This window comes from Cloeon dipterum, chromosome X (genome assembly GCF_949628265.1).
Source record: "Cloeon dipterum chromosome X, ieCloDipt1.1, whole genome shotgun sequence".
NCBI classification, from domain to species: Eukaryota; Metazoa; Arthropoda; class Insecta; order Ephemeroptera; family Baetidae; genus Cloeon; species Cloeon dipterum.
The window spans coordinates 1758984-1773754 of record NC_088790.1 but is presented as its reverse complement, the minus strand read 5'-3'; the positions used below and the strand labels follow the sequence as shown (position 1 = coordinate 1773754).

Sequence of the window (14771 nt, the reverse complement as noted above, 5' to 3'; positions counted from 1 at the left end):
TTTGGGGAGTACTTTTTTGTTTAATAATTTTCTCTTCTATCCTTTCAACATCTCTCGTTTGGACGGTCGGTTTTGTTCAACTAACTTGTCAACTATACTTTTTCTCATTTACTATGGTCCATTCGTTACGCTTTTGGTTCTCCCCGCACTGGGAACACCGCAATTCCCGGTCTACTTGGCGTGGCGGAGCACTACACGGACCAATCGGAACGACTGCTGGGCTCCGCCGCGCCAAGTAGATCCAATCTTTGCGTTTCCCGTTCTACTTGTAAGTCGCGTGGTGCTGCATATTATTTGAGAAACGCATTTAAATGCTGCGCCCTGCGAGGTTTTAAATTATTTATTACAAAATTCGTTCCTCGCGCCGCCGACTCTGCAGGGGCGCGAGTCGCAATTTTCTAGATAGAGCGGAAACAGGGCACTGCACTTTTTTCTTTCTTTACAAAATAAAGAATCACATATGTTTTCGACACGCAACAAAAATCATGTCTACAAAAATAAGTGTATCTCAGCCAAAATGCGGGTGTTTTATTTCGGGTTCTCGTCGGTTTATTGAGTCACCCCCTCCTCTTTAACCTCGTTCTTTTACAAAAATATTGCTAAATTTCAGGATCATAACTCAACTTGTGTGTGTAGGTGTGGGTGTTCAACAGTTTATACATGTACATACATCAGCGCGCTTAAAGACCGTCTTAAAAGACCGTAGAAGCCGATCGAGCGCGACCAACAACTTTTTTCCCGCCAAAACAATTTGAATGCGAGAACTGCGCATGCGTCAGAGCTGGTTTGAGCACTTGACTTCTTTGTCAGATCCAGCCACCTCTGACGCATGCGCAGTTCTCGCATTCAAATTGTTTTGGCGGGAAAAAAGTTCGCACGTCGCGCTGGACTTTTTGGTCGGAAAAAATATCCACTTCACCTGATTCGACCCTCAGGAATCGATTGGTGCGCTCAGAAACTTCGTCAAAGACGGTCTTTAATCTCAAACTCCATAGACGCCCCCGTTAATTTTCAAGTTGCACCCTTAAAAGTACGTTCTTACCAGCTAAATGGCATAATTTGTGTGTGTATCAAAAAGCACGATGACAACATCAAATTTTGGATTTCTCTAAAGTGCGTGTGTTACATATTTATGCTATAATTGTGTTTTTCCGAAAACCTAAGGCAGTAATTATATAATTATACTTATAATATATCGGTACAAAATTTCGCGTTCCAAAAGCCGGGAGCATTCGAATTTCACCTGGAAATGCTCGGTAAAAAGGTGTTACAAAATTTTGTTACGATCCGTCGAGATTGAAAAGCATCAGTTTGCGTAATTAATTATTTTTATATTTGCGAGAGTTGAAGTAGGCTCCGATCCACTAGGCAGTAAATAGATATAGTGTGTGTATAGTAAATATATTTATATAAAATACTAAAAGCATCGTCACATCATTTGAGCTTTTAATCAAATCACCTCTCTGCTTTATCATTGTGTATTGACTTCTTTTAACGCGGTGTTGTTCTTCTCCTTTGTTTGAATCGCATTCACTCTATGATCATATTGCTCAAAATAAATAACGGCTATGCGCGAGGGTCGGACTTTTTAATTAATTAAATCATCGGTCTGGCGGGGCATGGCGCGCATGGCGGGCGGGGGCTGCGTGAGTCATCTCTCCATTGTGTAATATAGGCAAATATACGCCGCGGCTCGAATTAGCTATTTGTCAAAATGAATTACGCTCGCAAAATTGGCTGCCTTTTAATCTGATTACGCGCGTTTTTTAACTAAAAAAGGGGAGCATGCAATATCGAGCCTCAGCTATTATTTTAATCACCGCCCTCCACTTGCGGTTCCAATTTTTCCCTTTTCATTCCGACATCAATTCGAGCCGTGAATTATCATCGTCTGTCAGCCCCATGCGTAGAGGGATGTGCAAAAATACTCGATTGTTGTTTCAAACACACAAAAAATATGTTTTTAGGTGATTCATAATCGGTTTTAATTTTTTTCCACTTGGATAACAGCAATAAATCATGGGCCACGTGAGAAAAGCTCAACGTTTTGGAAAATTTAACAAAAAAAACATGACAACTGGCGCGGGAAATTTTAAAATGAGGGCGTGGTTCCCAGGAAAAAAGAAGAGCGCGGGAAATTTTTTTTTTTTTTTTGGAAATTTGCGGGAGTTTTGAAAGGAGGGCCTGGATCTACGGAAAATTTTAAAAGAAGGCATGACACTTATAAAAAAACCGAGGAAAAATTTTTTACGATATTTCTGAGTACTCATGGTAAATTTGAAATGGGGGCGTGGTTAACCGGTAAAATATATACAAGAAGCCAAGCCACGTGATGTAAAAAGCGCAGGGAAATCTTACATTTTGATGATATTACTGAAAACACACGGAAATTTTCAAAAAGGGGCGTGGTTTACCGCAAATTTTAATAAAATATGCGTGACACATGATTCTAAAGGTGGTAAAATCGTAAAATTCATGGAATGGGGGCGTGGTTCTTTGGACAAAATATAATAAGGCGTGGAAAATATCGGAAAGCGCGGGAAAATTACGTTTTTTCTGAGGTTTTCAGAAAAAATCCTGAAATATATCGTTTACGAAACAATCGATATTTGATTTTGCAAATCCCTACACCGAGACCATTGAGTGTAGTCTGGACGCCATTGATCATGTTTAAGCTCTTGCATTTTTCGCAAATCGCGCGGCTATCCTGCTTGGCGTGTGTGTTTGGAGCTAATTTCGACGCACAATATCCGGAATTAATGAATTAAAACTATTGCGCTACATGTAATACACTGCTATGGTGTAGGTTATACAATATTTTCAGTATATTATTATTCTGTGTGTTGTATACATAACGTGTATAGTATATGTATCTAGTCTCCTGTATCTGCTGAACTTGGGGCTGGAGTGAGTATAGAATGCTGTCTGCCTATTTTTACACTAATTAACGCGATATTGATTTTGTTCCGATTAGCATAAATGTATTTCGAGTACCATTCACGGGTTATTTTGGGCTTTGGAGTATTCAATTTATAGGCCAATTATGTAATTAGATTATGTGTATACGACTAATGTAGTTCGGATGAACGCAAAGGTCAGGGGGGTGCGTGTGTGTGTCTATAAATTATACAAAATTAAGTACTATCCCGAGAAATAAAATATATTCGTATATATCAAAAAACACAGCTATATTATAAAGTTTCCAAAATTCACCATCGAGTCTTTTGTGAGAAATTTGTTTGTTTGTTTTGAGCTATATAAAGGCAATGAAACTCATATATTTTATCTAATTGCCTACAAGTTGATAGATTGGTTCACATAATTAAGTATGTATTTTTTTATGTAAGTATGTATGAGTGTATGTAAATTGAGACAAGAGGAATCAGCATCGTCTCTAGTCTAGCCAGCAGCTCGTAAAGCAAAAGCTTTAACTGATATTGAACAGCAGACTAAGAAATGCTGATGTCTAATTATTGAGTATGTATGTCGTCATCGCTTTTCCATTTTCTTTTGAGCAATCGCTTAATAAACTCACACAGATAATCAATAGTATTTATTCATCTCATATCGCATAGCTTCGTAAAGAGATAATTATAGAGTATATTATTCACATCATCACTATATGATATAGTTCAACTAGGCGTAAATATCGAGACAGTTTTAAATTTAGGACCGCAAGTATCATATCTCATATGTCAATCAAAAATTAACGCAATCGCCTAATCATATACTCAATAATTCTGTACAGGCTATCAACTTATTGTTAACCGACAGCATTTTATTTTTGTCCAATTTTCTTAATCACTACTTCAACTCAATTGCGTAATTTGTACTGAAAATGTCACAATTCAAGTTCCTTCATCTTTCCGAGCAAGAAATCAGACATCCGAAGGATATCCTTGGATATTCAATTTCTTGCCGGGTGGTTCCTATGCGTGTAATAAACAGTGTAATTTTTCGCCGCGCTTGTTAATGTATATATATATCCATATTAGTCGTTAATTATATATATAATATACTGTATTTATCATAGTGCGGGAGTAATAACCTTTTCACACCGAATTTGAGACTTGCTAAACCGAGATTAAACCGAAACCGTTGTTGTTGTCCCCTAAAGAGTGAAAGTGAAAGTCTATTTACAGAAGAAGATCCTCCTCCATGAATTGCAAGATTTGAAAATAAATAAAATGAGCAGGTTCTCGAACGTGTGAGAGATATGTTTGAATTCAACGCAAAAATCCCCTCTGCTCATGTCTAGGTGTTCAAATTAAAAAGGAAAAATGAATTTTTTAAGTTTATTTAGAGAGAAATCGCCGCAGCAATCAGCGCAAACATGTTATTTATTATTATTTTTTTACTCTCGTCGAAAACAAAAAACGGCCGATTTCTCTTTTGTTCACCACATCGTATTTGTACCTCACTACCAACAATTAAAATATTTGAATACATACATATCGTCGAGATAAAACGCAATTTAATATTTAGAGTTGCAACTATTTTGTTGTGTCGTTTATCAGGTAAATTTTGCGTTTTCTCATTTTGTAGGAGCAAAAATGAGCAAAGCAAACTGTTTGTACGTGATATAGCTGCAATAATAATGGAACTATGAGGTATGGCAACAAGGACTCAGCGAAATTAGCACGTTTCGATTTGGTTTAGGCGAAAGCAAGTTGTACTGATCAGACACCTCAGTGCTGGAAGCCACAAATTAAAAGCGGTCGAGAAGAAAATTCCATTTTTTTTTGTATTTTTTGTTTTTTCTAATCTTCCAGCAGTGAGTGTCCGAGGAAAACGGAAAATACACGTTTCGGTTCCGTGAGATCTGAATATATATTAAAGGAAAAGGAGAACGCGGCCACTTTGCAGGCTCCTGAATTTTGTGTCTGCCGAAAGTGCGGTGGAAAGCAGTCGAGTCGCCTAGTAAAAGTCTATTCAACTGAGTCCTCTGCTAAAAAGCACACTCGATAGAGACGATTAAAAAACACTTAAAATACGAAGTCTAAGGTACAGGGTAGAATAATTATTTGTGGTTTGCCCACTAGGTGGGATTTGCTGATAGATAAACTTTTTTTATCCAATCAAACAGCGCAAAATAGCAAGTTTGTTCTTCTGCAGGTTGCAATTTGTACCGCTCTAAAACCCAATATTCCAATTTTCTCATTTTTTAAATGATATTAGAACGCTCAGAGTACTATTTCCAATTAAAAATCTGTTTAAAAAACCAGTCCCGCGCCCCGTCGTCTCACTTTTAAGCGGCGTCGCGGCGCGCGGGCGTCGAATTTCTTTATTTATGTGTGTGTGTGTGTGTGTACTGCAGGTTGCCAATTCAAAATTTCTCCTTTTAGAACGATGCGTGTGTCTGTGAGTATTGCTGTCGGGAAATAGGCCCCTTGCCAATCGTTAATGATCCTCATTTCATCTCTGACCGTGCCAATCGATTCCTCAGGGTCGAATTTGGTAGAAACAGTAAAAACCCTTACTTTGGCGGGTTTTCGGTTTGAAATTAGGCAGAAGAAGGGAGCGGCTCTCTCTGATTGGCCAGGGTTGTAGACAGCAGCGCCACAGCAACAGCCAGCGCAAGAAACAAGCACTAGCTGCTGCTGTCCAGAACTCTGACCAATCAGAGATGGCCGCTCCCTTTTCTTCTACCTAAATTCAAACAGGAAACCCGCCAATAAACGAATTGAGATCATTCGCTCTCAAGTTGAGAGCATTACGTTTGTTTACGATTTCGGCTATCGAACCTAATTCGACCCTGGAGAATCGATTGGCAGCGTCAAAAATGGAATTGGGGTTGGGTGTGAACCCTTAAGATTGCGCGCAAGGGCCGATCCGACGGTGTGCGCTATTTCATTGGTTCAATTGTGTGTTGAGTGTGTTTCCTGATTGATTGCAATGCAATTAAAATCAACGCAACAACTGCATAATCTGCTTAAAAAGTGCTGCTGGATTAAAACTGCAGGGGTAAAATGGTAATAAAATCTCAACTCCTGGTAGGATTTCTTTTTTGCGTTACACATCAAGTTACATATATAGTAGTTACGCGCGCGTGTGTCTATGTGTATGTTGTGTCATGGGGGTGTGAGGGTGTTCCGATAATATAAAAGAGGAGATTAATATTCTGCAACCATTTAATGTCTCATGTAACAAATCAAAATCAACACTTTATCTTTTTTAAAACGTACGGATTGTATTCGTTAAAATAATTTCGTCGTCGATATCGCATAAAAAGCCGAAACTGTTTTCTATAAAACGTTTTGCTGGCGGTTTAATTTGATTTTCTTTTAAAAACGTAAAAGATGACTTTTATTCGTATAGTCGTAGAGTGTGTCGTAGTCCAACGGCTGTAAATCTGGACTAAACAGCGCTTGTAGGTATAAATGCGACGGGAATAAATATTTTAAGAGTGTCAACATTAACGTCAAAGTGTTATTAATAAGTAATGTGTTCTAATCTCCCATTTGTACACTGGCGGTGATTCTTTTTCTGCGTTTTGGGCCGAGTTGGCGCCTCTTTCTTCATGTCTCGTTAACCGGAAAATTGAGGCAGTGGACGTTGTTGGAAGTGTGTGTGTTCGGGAGCCACGTAAATACATATTTCAATATTGCTTCAACTGTACACGTGAGCTGACTTGTTTTGCACCTACTCTCTCAACAATATCATCTAAAGACCGCAGAAACTCGTAAAAGTCGCACGAAAAACGATCCAAATCAGAGGACGACAATATATATAAGTGCTTAGTTGCTATTACTTGCGTGCTCTCAGTCACACTCGCTATATATATTGGTTTTCCAAATTCATTCAGCCGTTTCGGTCAGTTTTTCGGTTTGTCGGTCGGGCGGGGTTGGATGCGGGGCCTCTAGTACAGCTTGCCTTTGGTCGCGGGCAGCAGGGTGCGGTAGAAGGTGGAGAAGAGCGACTTGACGAAGTGCGTGTCCGTGCAGCGGCAGTTGCTGCAGGTCACCGGGTGCGAGTAGTCCGAGAAGAAGTTGAGCCGCTCCTGCTGCATCATCAGCGGCTTTGCACACGTGTTGCACTGCAATCAAACCGAAAAAACATACTGATTTAACGTTCCAAAGTCGTGAATTTAAAAAAAAGGAGCGCCGCACAGCGCGGGAAAATCGTTTGTAACCAGAAATCGCGGGGATTTTTCAGTTAAGTGATCAAAAGAAGGCGTGGCACGTGTCACAAAGTTATGAAAAATAGTACTGGAGGCGTGTTTACCCGGGAATTTATAAAAAAGAGGGCGTGGTTCGTGTGGAAAAACGCAGGGAAATTTAAAAAATCACGTTTCTACTGAGAAATCAAGGGAATTTTTGAATTGAGGCGAAATTGTTCCAATTTTTATTAAATGGGGTCGTGGCACGTGTCACAAAGCGCGGGGAAATCGTAACACCGCCCGACTTTTTACTGAGCAAGCTTTTTAGCTAAAATCCTGATGATTTTGGTTTTTGCAGAAATGATTGATTTTCAGCAGGCACAAAAGCTCGATTTTTCTGATTTGATGATGCGAACGCGAACATCATAGCGGCCACAGAAAAAAATCGATATTGTGCACGTCGGTTCTGATTCCGCTTGAAATCCCGGCGGTGGAGGATGACATTAAATTTGGACAGTAAAATTCTTTCGGGAGTTTATGATTAGCTATAAAAATGCGTGAAATGAAGAGCCGTGAAAAACTCAGATAGTTAAAAAATTAAGCTGCGTCAGCTGGGGAAGGAACGGAATTGCATATATATCGCATTCGCTATTGATGAAAGCGGTGTTTGAGCGAAAGTTGTGTGCGATGTCGAGAGGGAAATCCTGGGGGAAAATCAATAAAAAACATTACAACCTTTACAAAGTGCAGCGCATTTAGCCATCGGGGCCATTAGCATGGCCATAAAGAGCGGGTGCGACAGCAAAAAAAGCAATTATCAGCAGCGGGATGCACGCCGCGCGGCCAACAATAAATTGCGCGCCTTATTTTTATGGCCGTACTCTCCGAGGTAATTTATATGTATGGGCCGCGTCGACAAACAAAATCCGAAACGCGCAGCCGGAAAAGGGTCGAACGGATTGACGGGCGAGCAACTCAAATTAAATGCAAATTAAGTGGGAAAACAAGATGGATCTGCCTCCCCAGGTCCCACGACTAATCATCAAACCTCAGACTAGGGTCGCAGACGCACACGCACGTGTGTGGCGAGCGCGTGATGAATGCGAATGACCGTGTCTCACACACCGCCGCTAAATTTCCACTCGCAACACAACACGTGTTCGTGCGTGTGAGCTGCCAAGCAGATCTCAATTTGCCACCCGGTGTGTGCATGTCCTCAACACTTTGTCAGCGGTTAGAATTTCTTTAAACACCGTCTCTGAGGAAGTTTTTGAGCACACCGATCTATTCACGAGGGTCGCACTAGGTAAAGTGGATGTTTTTCCTGACCAAAAAGTCCAGCGTGACGTGCGAACTTTCTCCCCGCCATAACAATATGAACGCATAATATGCGAGAAATGAGCATGCGTCAGATCTGGCTGGGTGTGATAAAGAACCAAAGAAGTCATTCGTACAGGCGGTCTCTCTGCAAGTGCTCAAACCAGCTCTGACGCATGCGCAGATCTCGCACATATGCTCATATTGTCGCGCTGCACTTTTTGGTCGGAAAAATATCCACCTAACTTAATTCGACCCTCAAGAATCGATTGGTGTGCTCAGAAACTTCGTCAAAGACGGTCTTTAAGTTCAAGAACCGATAAAACGCTGATTAGAAACAAAGCAGGAAAATGATCTCAACTTGAGACAGTTGATCAAATGGTGTTTATCCATTTTTATCAAATTTATTTCTCTCGCTGATGTAAATTTATCAAATGCAAACCCTGTGTATCTTTTTCGCGGTGAAATTCGAGAAAGAAATGTCCCTTAGCGGCTCCAACCCCTCCCTTGAAACTTGTGACCCGGCCATCCATCCATGCATTTACCCCTATGGTCAAGGCAGGGGCGTCCCTGGAGACTTGTGGGATATAAGTAACTGACCTTGACGCGGTCCTCGCAGCAGGGGGTGGCGGAGAAAATGTCGTAGAAGTACATGGTCCCAAGCACCAGCGAGGAGCCGTCCCAGCGGCGGCGACAGGTCCGACACTCGATGCGCGCCCGCCAGCCCTCGAGGCAGCCCATGCAGACGGCGTAGAGGAACTGGATGCGGTTCTTGTAGAACAGCTTGAAGCAGTGCTGCTCGGCGTGTTGTCGCGGGCTGAGGAAGAAGGTGCCGTCCAGCAGGGGGTAGCGGTCGTACACACACATCTGCGTCTCGCACACCAGGCAGCACACGCGGCTGCACTTGGCGCTGCTCAGCGTCGCCAGGATCATGTTGCGCACGTCGTCCATCCCGTGATTCTCCTCGTCGTCCACCTAAAACACAACGCCCAAACATTAGCTATGCAGGATATCTCATTTTCTTCCAAATAATTTAAGATATATGTCAAGGGTTGGATCATTGTTTCACTATAATATCATATTGAAAATTATCAAGGTGGAGATCATTCTATTTCAAGCTGAGATCATTAGATCACAGGTTGATATAAAAAAATAATAATTTGCTCTCAAGGTGAGAACATTAAGTCACAAGTTGAGATCATTCAATCTTAAACTGAGATCATTTGCTCTCAAGGGGAGATCCTTCTGTCTCAGGTTGAGATCATATGCTTTCAATTTGATATCATTAGGACACAAGTTGAGATCATTTGATCTAAAGTTGAGATCATTTAGTCTCAAGATGAGATTATTCGGTCTCAAGTTGAGATCAATTAATCTCAAATTAAGAACATTTTTAGTCTCTAGTTGCGATCTTTCGGTCTCAGGTTGAGATCATTTGCTCTCAAGTTGAGATCCTTCTGTATCAGGTTGAGATCATTTACTTCTCTTTATTTCCGTTGTATATATGCAAATAAATATAACTAAACTCTCAAGATGAGCCCATTAGGTCACAAGTTCAGATTTGTTAGTCTCAAGTTGAGATCATTAAATCTCACATTGAGATATTCGGTCTCAAATTAAAATGATTTGGTCTCATATTGAGATCCTTTTCACTCAGGTCTAGCTCATTCGCTCTTAAGGTGAAATCATGTGGTCTCAATTTAATCGTTGCTCATCTTTTTCAATAAATATGTATTTAAATTTATTCATTCCCTTTAGAGTGCTGAGCAAAATCTAATTATTTAATCATGATTTTATAGTTAGGCAACGCGCTGCGTATTGGAACCGAGCAGGTTGCATAAGCGCTTTTGAACAAAAGCGTGCTGCAAGAGGAGCCTTATTATTCGAAAAGCTCTTTTAAAATTACAATTTCGGTTCTCCATTGAAAGCTGCTGCAGCGGCTCAATCAAGATTCTCTGTGCGTGCAGGCAATCAAGTCGAGGCTCGTTTATTGCGATGCACCGCTTTCTCTCTCTTTTTGTTTGCACCGCGGAGAAGGAGCGAGATAAAGAAGGAAAGTGTCTGCTTCCGCCCGTCTCGGCTGCATTGTCACCACGTTGATTTTCTAATCAAAAATGCATTCACTTTTTCGCTCTCCCGCACGAGGGGACGAGTCTCCAGATTAAATTAGCAATTTTTGATAACATTATTTTTCGAATTGAGGGGGAAAGTTTGCGGTCGGCGTGTACGCGCAATATTGAGAGGGAACCAAATTAAAAACTTGTCATCGAAACAGGAAACATGCAAGATGCGCTCTCATCGATTTTTGCCACAAATCAGACCGAGCACGTAATAAAATGTTGAAACGCTCTGAGTGGAGAAATAGATAAAACGGTGAGCAAGCTTTCGACACGACTGTGCTTGCAGCACAGTCGCGCGCGGCAATTACGAAAGCAAAATTGCATTGCGTGATCGTGGAATAAAAAAAAGGTAAAATGTGTAGCAAGAGCTGGTGTGATTGGCGTGTGCTGACGTGATTTTAATAGAGAAATTCAGGTTTTTTTGCTCACGAAAGGCTCGTTTGCTTTGTGGTTGTGCAATTTCACGAGTTTCCAATACCTTTTCATGTTTTCACAATAAGTGAAGCGGTAAATAGTGACAGGGTTGAAATACTCGTTACTGATCGGCTTCAGAGGTTGCGCAAAAACAAGCGAAATGGCGTTCTATTTCGATTAAAATAAAGTCCATACTTTTGCCAATGTCGATCGACTCTTTTTGATAAACATTTTTATTTAAAGCAAATGACGTGTTTGCTTTGGCCTGGGAATATGCTCGGACGGAAATAGAGAAGAAAGTGGAATAAGAAAGTCCGTCGTGGCGGGCGCAAACCATTATTCTCAGATTTCCAATCTGGTGCTCGCATTGCTGCGGGCCGGAAAGGGAAAACTTCAAAGAAATGTCTATGAAGCGAACTCGTTTCATCTCCTTTTCCTGGAGTGCCAACTTTCTGGGCTTGTACTTTTCTCCCTCTCTGGACGCGGGAATTACGAAGGATAACGTTGCCCGCACAAGAGGGTGCAAATTGCGGTTGGCTCGACCATTAGCAAACCTATTTCCTTTGCATCTCGCTCCTTTCCTGTTGGTTGCCACGATAACAACCGTGCCGACAGGTAGGCCAAGCGAAAATATTTGCGCCGCTTACAAACAATACAAAGTGGGATTAGACGCCCTCCTCCTTTTTCATCCGCATACCAGTAAACAAAACAATTTGCTTATTCTCGGAAGAGCGTCATTTTTATTATTGTTCGAATGCTGAACATTGGCACCGTGACTTGCCAAAAGGAAAAAGCATTAACCTAAATCAACAGTTATGAAGACAAAAGTGTCGAAACTTTTTATTAGGACCATTCTCGCACTTTGGGAATATGAAGATTTTCCAGCTCACTCACGATATGGTTTATCGATCTAAAAAGTGGCTCTTTGGCAGGCTTCCACTTGCACGAGGCGAATTGTAAATGTCGTTTAAACTTTCTTTCAATAAATGTCATCGTCAATTGCCACAACGGACGTGTTTTGTTTTTATTGTTTGCGCGAAATAAGCTGGAAAGTTTCCAAGCCCCGAGAGAGGCGCGCGTGTGTGTGTGCCAAAGGTCACTGATACGATCACTGGGCAGGCAGAACGTCTTTCTCTTTGCTAGTTGTTCGGCAAACATGTCCGGGAACACACCGTGCCTTCTTTTCGCACTCGCCTTTATCTTGGGCCTCCATTTTCCGAGCGTTCGCACTCGAGTGAAACGCTTCCTCTACGCCACTTACAGTTTTGCGCTTTTTACCTTTGTCTTTCTGATCGGCAGCGTCGAGTTGTTCGAACTGATCGAGTTTTACGTCAGTGGCCACTCGGATATTGTGAATGTCAAGAACAGGATGTTCTTTGCCATTCCCGCTACTTTTCAAATTTTTTCCACCGCCTTTGTGCCTCTGACGTTTTTCTGGTCGCTCAGAAATAGCGAGGAATATTTCAAACTTTATAAAATTCTGTTGAAACAGGACTTCGATGCAAAGGCTAAAGGAGTTGCTACTGCGTTGATTAATAAGGCTTTGTTCTTTTGCATCATCGCAATTTTCTTTTCGAATTACTACGGAATGGACGTGGAAAAGATCCAGACTTTCGTGGTCTTCGTCCTGTTCCTCGACTACCCTTTCGTTTTGCTAACGGGACTAATTCTGCGTTGCAAATTCCTCTTTTTATTGCTGCTCGTGAAACAACTCGTAATCAACATTAACAAGCGATTGACAAAGGTTAGAATTAATGATTTTCATCCCTCCGTATTGAACCTTTTTGTTTTCAGTCCAGCGCTTTTCGGCTCGCCGCAATCGCAAAGCTGAGAAAAGCGCACAGCAACTTGTGGATTTTGGCCTGCAGAGCCTTTCGACTTTTCCGGCCCGTGCTGTTTCTGCACTTCCACGCCGAGTGTTGTCATTCGATCCTCTGCATTTACCAGCTTATCATCGTGATCGCCGATCTCGACGAATTCAAGCAGAACGAAGAGCTGCTAGTCATCGGCATTGCCCTGCCGAGGATCGTTTTCAACTCCGTCAGCATGCAGTTTCTCTTTTCTACTTGCGAAACAACAGTTGCACAAGTGAGAATTTTTTAAGTTGTAAATTTGATCGAAATTCTCGCGTCAGTTGAAGGTGACTAAGGAATTTCTGAGCAGAATCGAGACTAGCGATTTGGATCTGAAGGAGGAGGTATTTTTTTTACATTATATAACACTTATTTTAATGCTTTTTAGATAGAGATCTTTCGGAGGCAAGTTTTGCACAGCGGAATCGAGGACTTTTCGTTTTATGGGCTCTTGACCGTAAACAGAACGCTCTTTTTAGCGGTAAGTGGAGAGAGTTGGCAGGAATTAAACTAATTGAGAAGCGTTATTCCCAGGTGGTTGGAATGGTTCTTGCCTATTCTACGATGGTAGTGCAGTTTCACTTGATTGCAGGAGCATAATGACGCCATTCGTTCAATAAATAATTAATGAGAAAAGGAAAACGGGGTGTCTCATTTCACCATTTTCCCGCGTTTCATATTTTACTTTCCAAGAAACCACGCTCTCTTTCAAAATTCTCGCGAATTCTCAATAAAAACGAACATTGTACGATTTTCCCGCGCTTTTCGACACGTGCTACGGCATCTCTTACCACGCCCCCATTAAAAAATCCCCGCAAATTCACAGTAAAACCGTAACGATTTTCCCGCGCTTTTCAAATTGTGCCAAACCGCTTCCGTTTCAAATAACGCCTCCCGTTTCAGAATTCAACAGTTTGGAATAAATTATTGTGGGGTTTTCCTCTTTAACCGATTACGTGACAATGCGAGATATATTCATAAGTGTGTGAATCTCTATGGATATGAGTCGCTTGGGTATATAGGAAGAGAAGCCACGAAACTGTGTGCTATCAAAACAAGAACGAGTGAAAATGTAATTAAATCGCAGCTTCTGTTCAATCGCGTCGTGTGCAGCGCGGAGCGGAGCGGAGAAGTGCTTTGCTAATTAAGATTCTGTTACGCAGGCAGGGGGTATTCGATTATGGTCTTACGCCGCAGCAACAGCAGCACAAGCAGTTGGGTAATTTGATGCCAATTGCAGGAATCGCGCGCGCGGTTGACGAGAGCGAGCCAGAGACGCGATCGATTTCCACATGCAGCCAGCTAGCCAGACGCTTGCTTGCATCACAGTAGCCGACCTGCAATATTGCAACAGCGAGAGAGAGGGAATGAGCTCTCTCTCGGCTTCTCTCCTCCATATGCACGCGCGGCGCTCGTTAACGTCAGCTTACCACGTCAGCATATCTATTGCACGCTCGGAAGAAAGCGACACAAAAGTGGAAATCGCACTCGGGGGTGCTTGGCAGATATTATACATTATTATATGTGTATTTCTCCATGCCACGCTTGCAAAGAGTTGCATTTTGCCGCAGCTCTTATCTGCCGCTCCGTCGTCGTTGTTACAACAAGTGCATTTGCAGCCAGTAAGGGTTATTGTTATGGCCAAAGAGAGAGAGAGTATGTAATTCCAGATAAAGAGACAAAAATCTGGACGCGTATAATAACCGGTGATAATACGATTTTCTTTCTCCGCCGGGACGCATTCAAATATATATTATTGCGATAACGCGGGTTGTTAATTTTAACGCTGGCTAAGTGAAATCATTTTGGTCTGCAACTCGAATTTTAGGATAACATAATCTGCAAATTAACGTTCGAGAAGTGAAATTGCCGCCATATTTAAAAGGAACCAATGGGAGAGCATGCAATTTGCGTGAAATTCAAAATTAAAAAAAAATCGCAAAGCTCGGGAAAATCGTTTACGATTGA

At 41.6% G+C, this 14771-nt stretch overlaps 1 protein-coding gene across 1 annotated transcript in view; it reads right to left on the bottom strand.

The window, feature by feature from the left end:
• Positions 1-438: 438 nt before the first annotated feature.
• LOC135947131 (headcase protein-like) overlaps positions 439-14771 on the bottom strand; it is a 56698-nt gene continuing 42365 nt past the window's right edge. Inside the window, exons 4-5 of the mRNA XM_065495731.1 lie at positions 9017-9391; positions 439-7036 (exon numbers count right to left, since the gene is read on the bottom strand). Of these exons, the coding sequence (XP_065351803.1) occupies positions 6860-7036; positions 9017-9391 (552 nt within the window). The 3' untranslated portion in view covers positions 439-6859. The remainder of the gene's footprint in view (positions 7037-9016; positions 9392-14771) is intronic.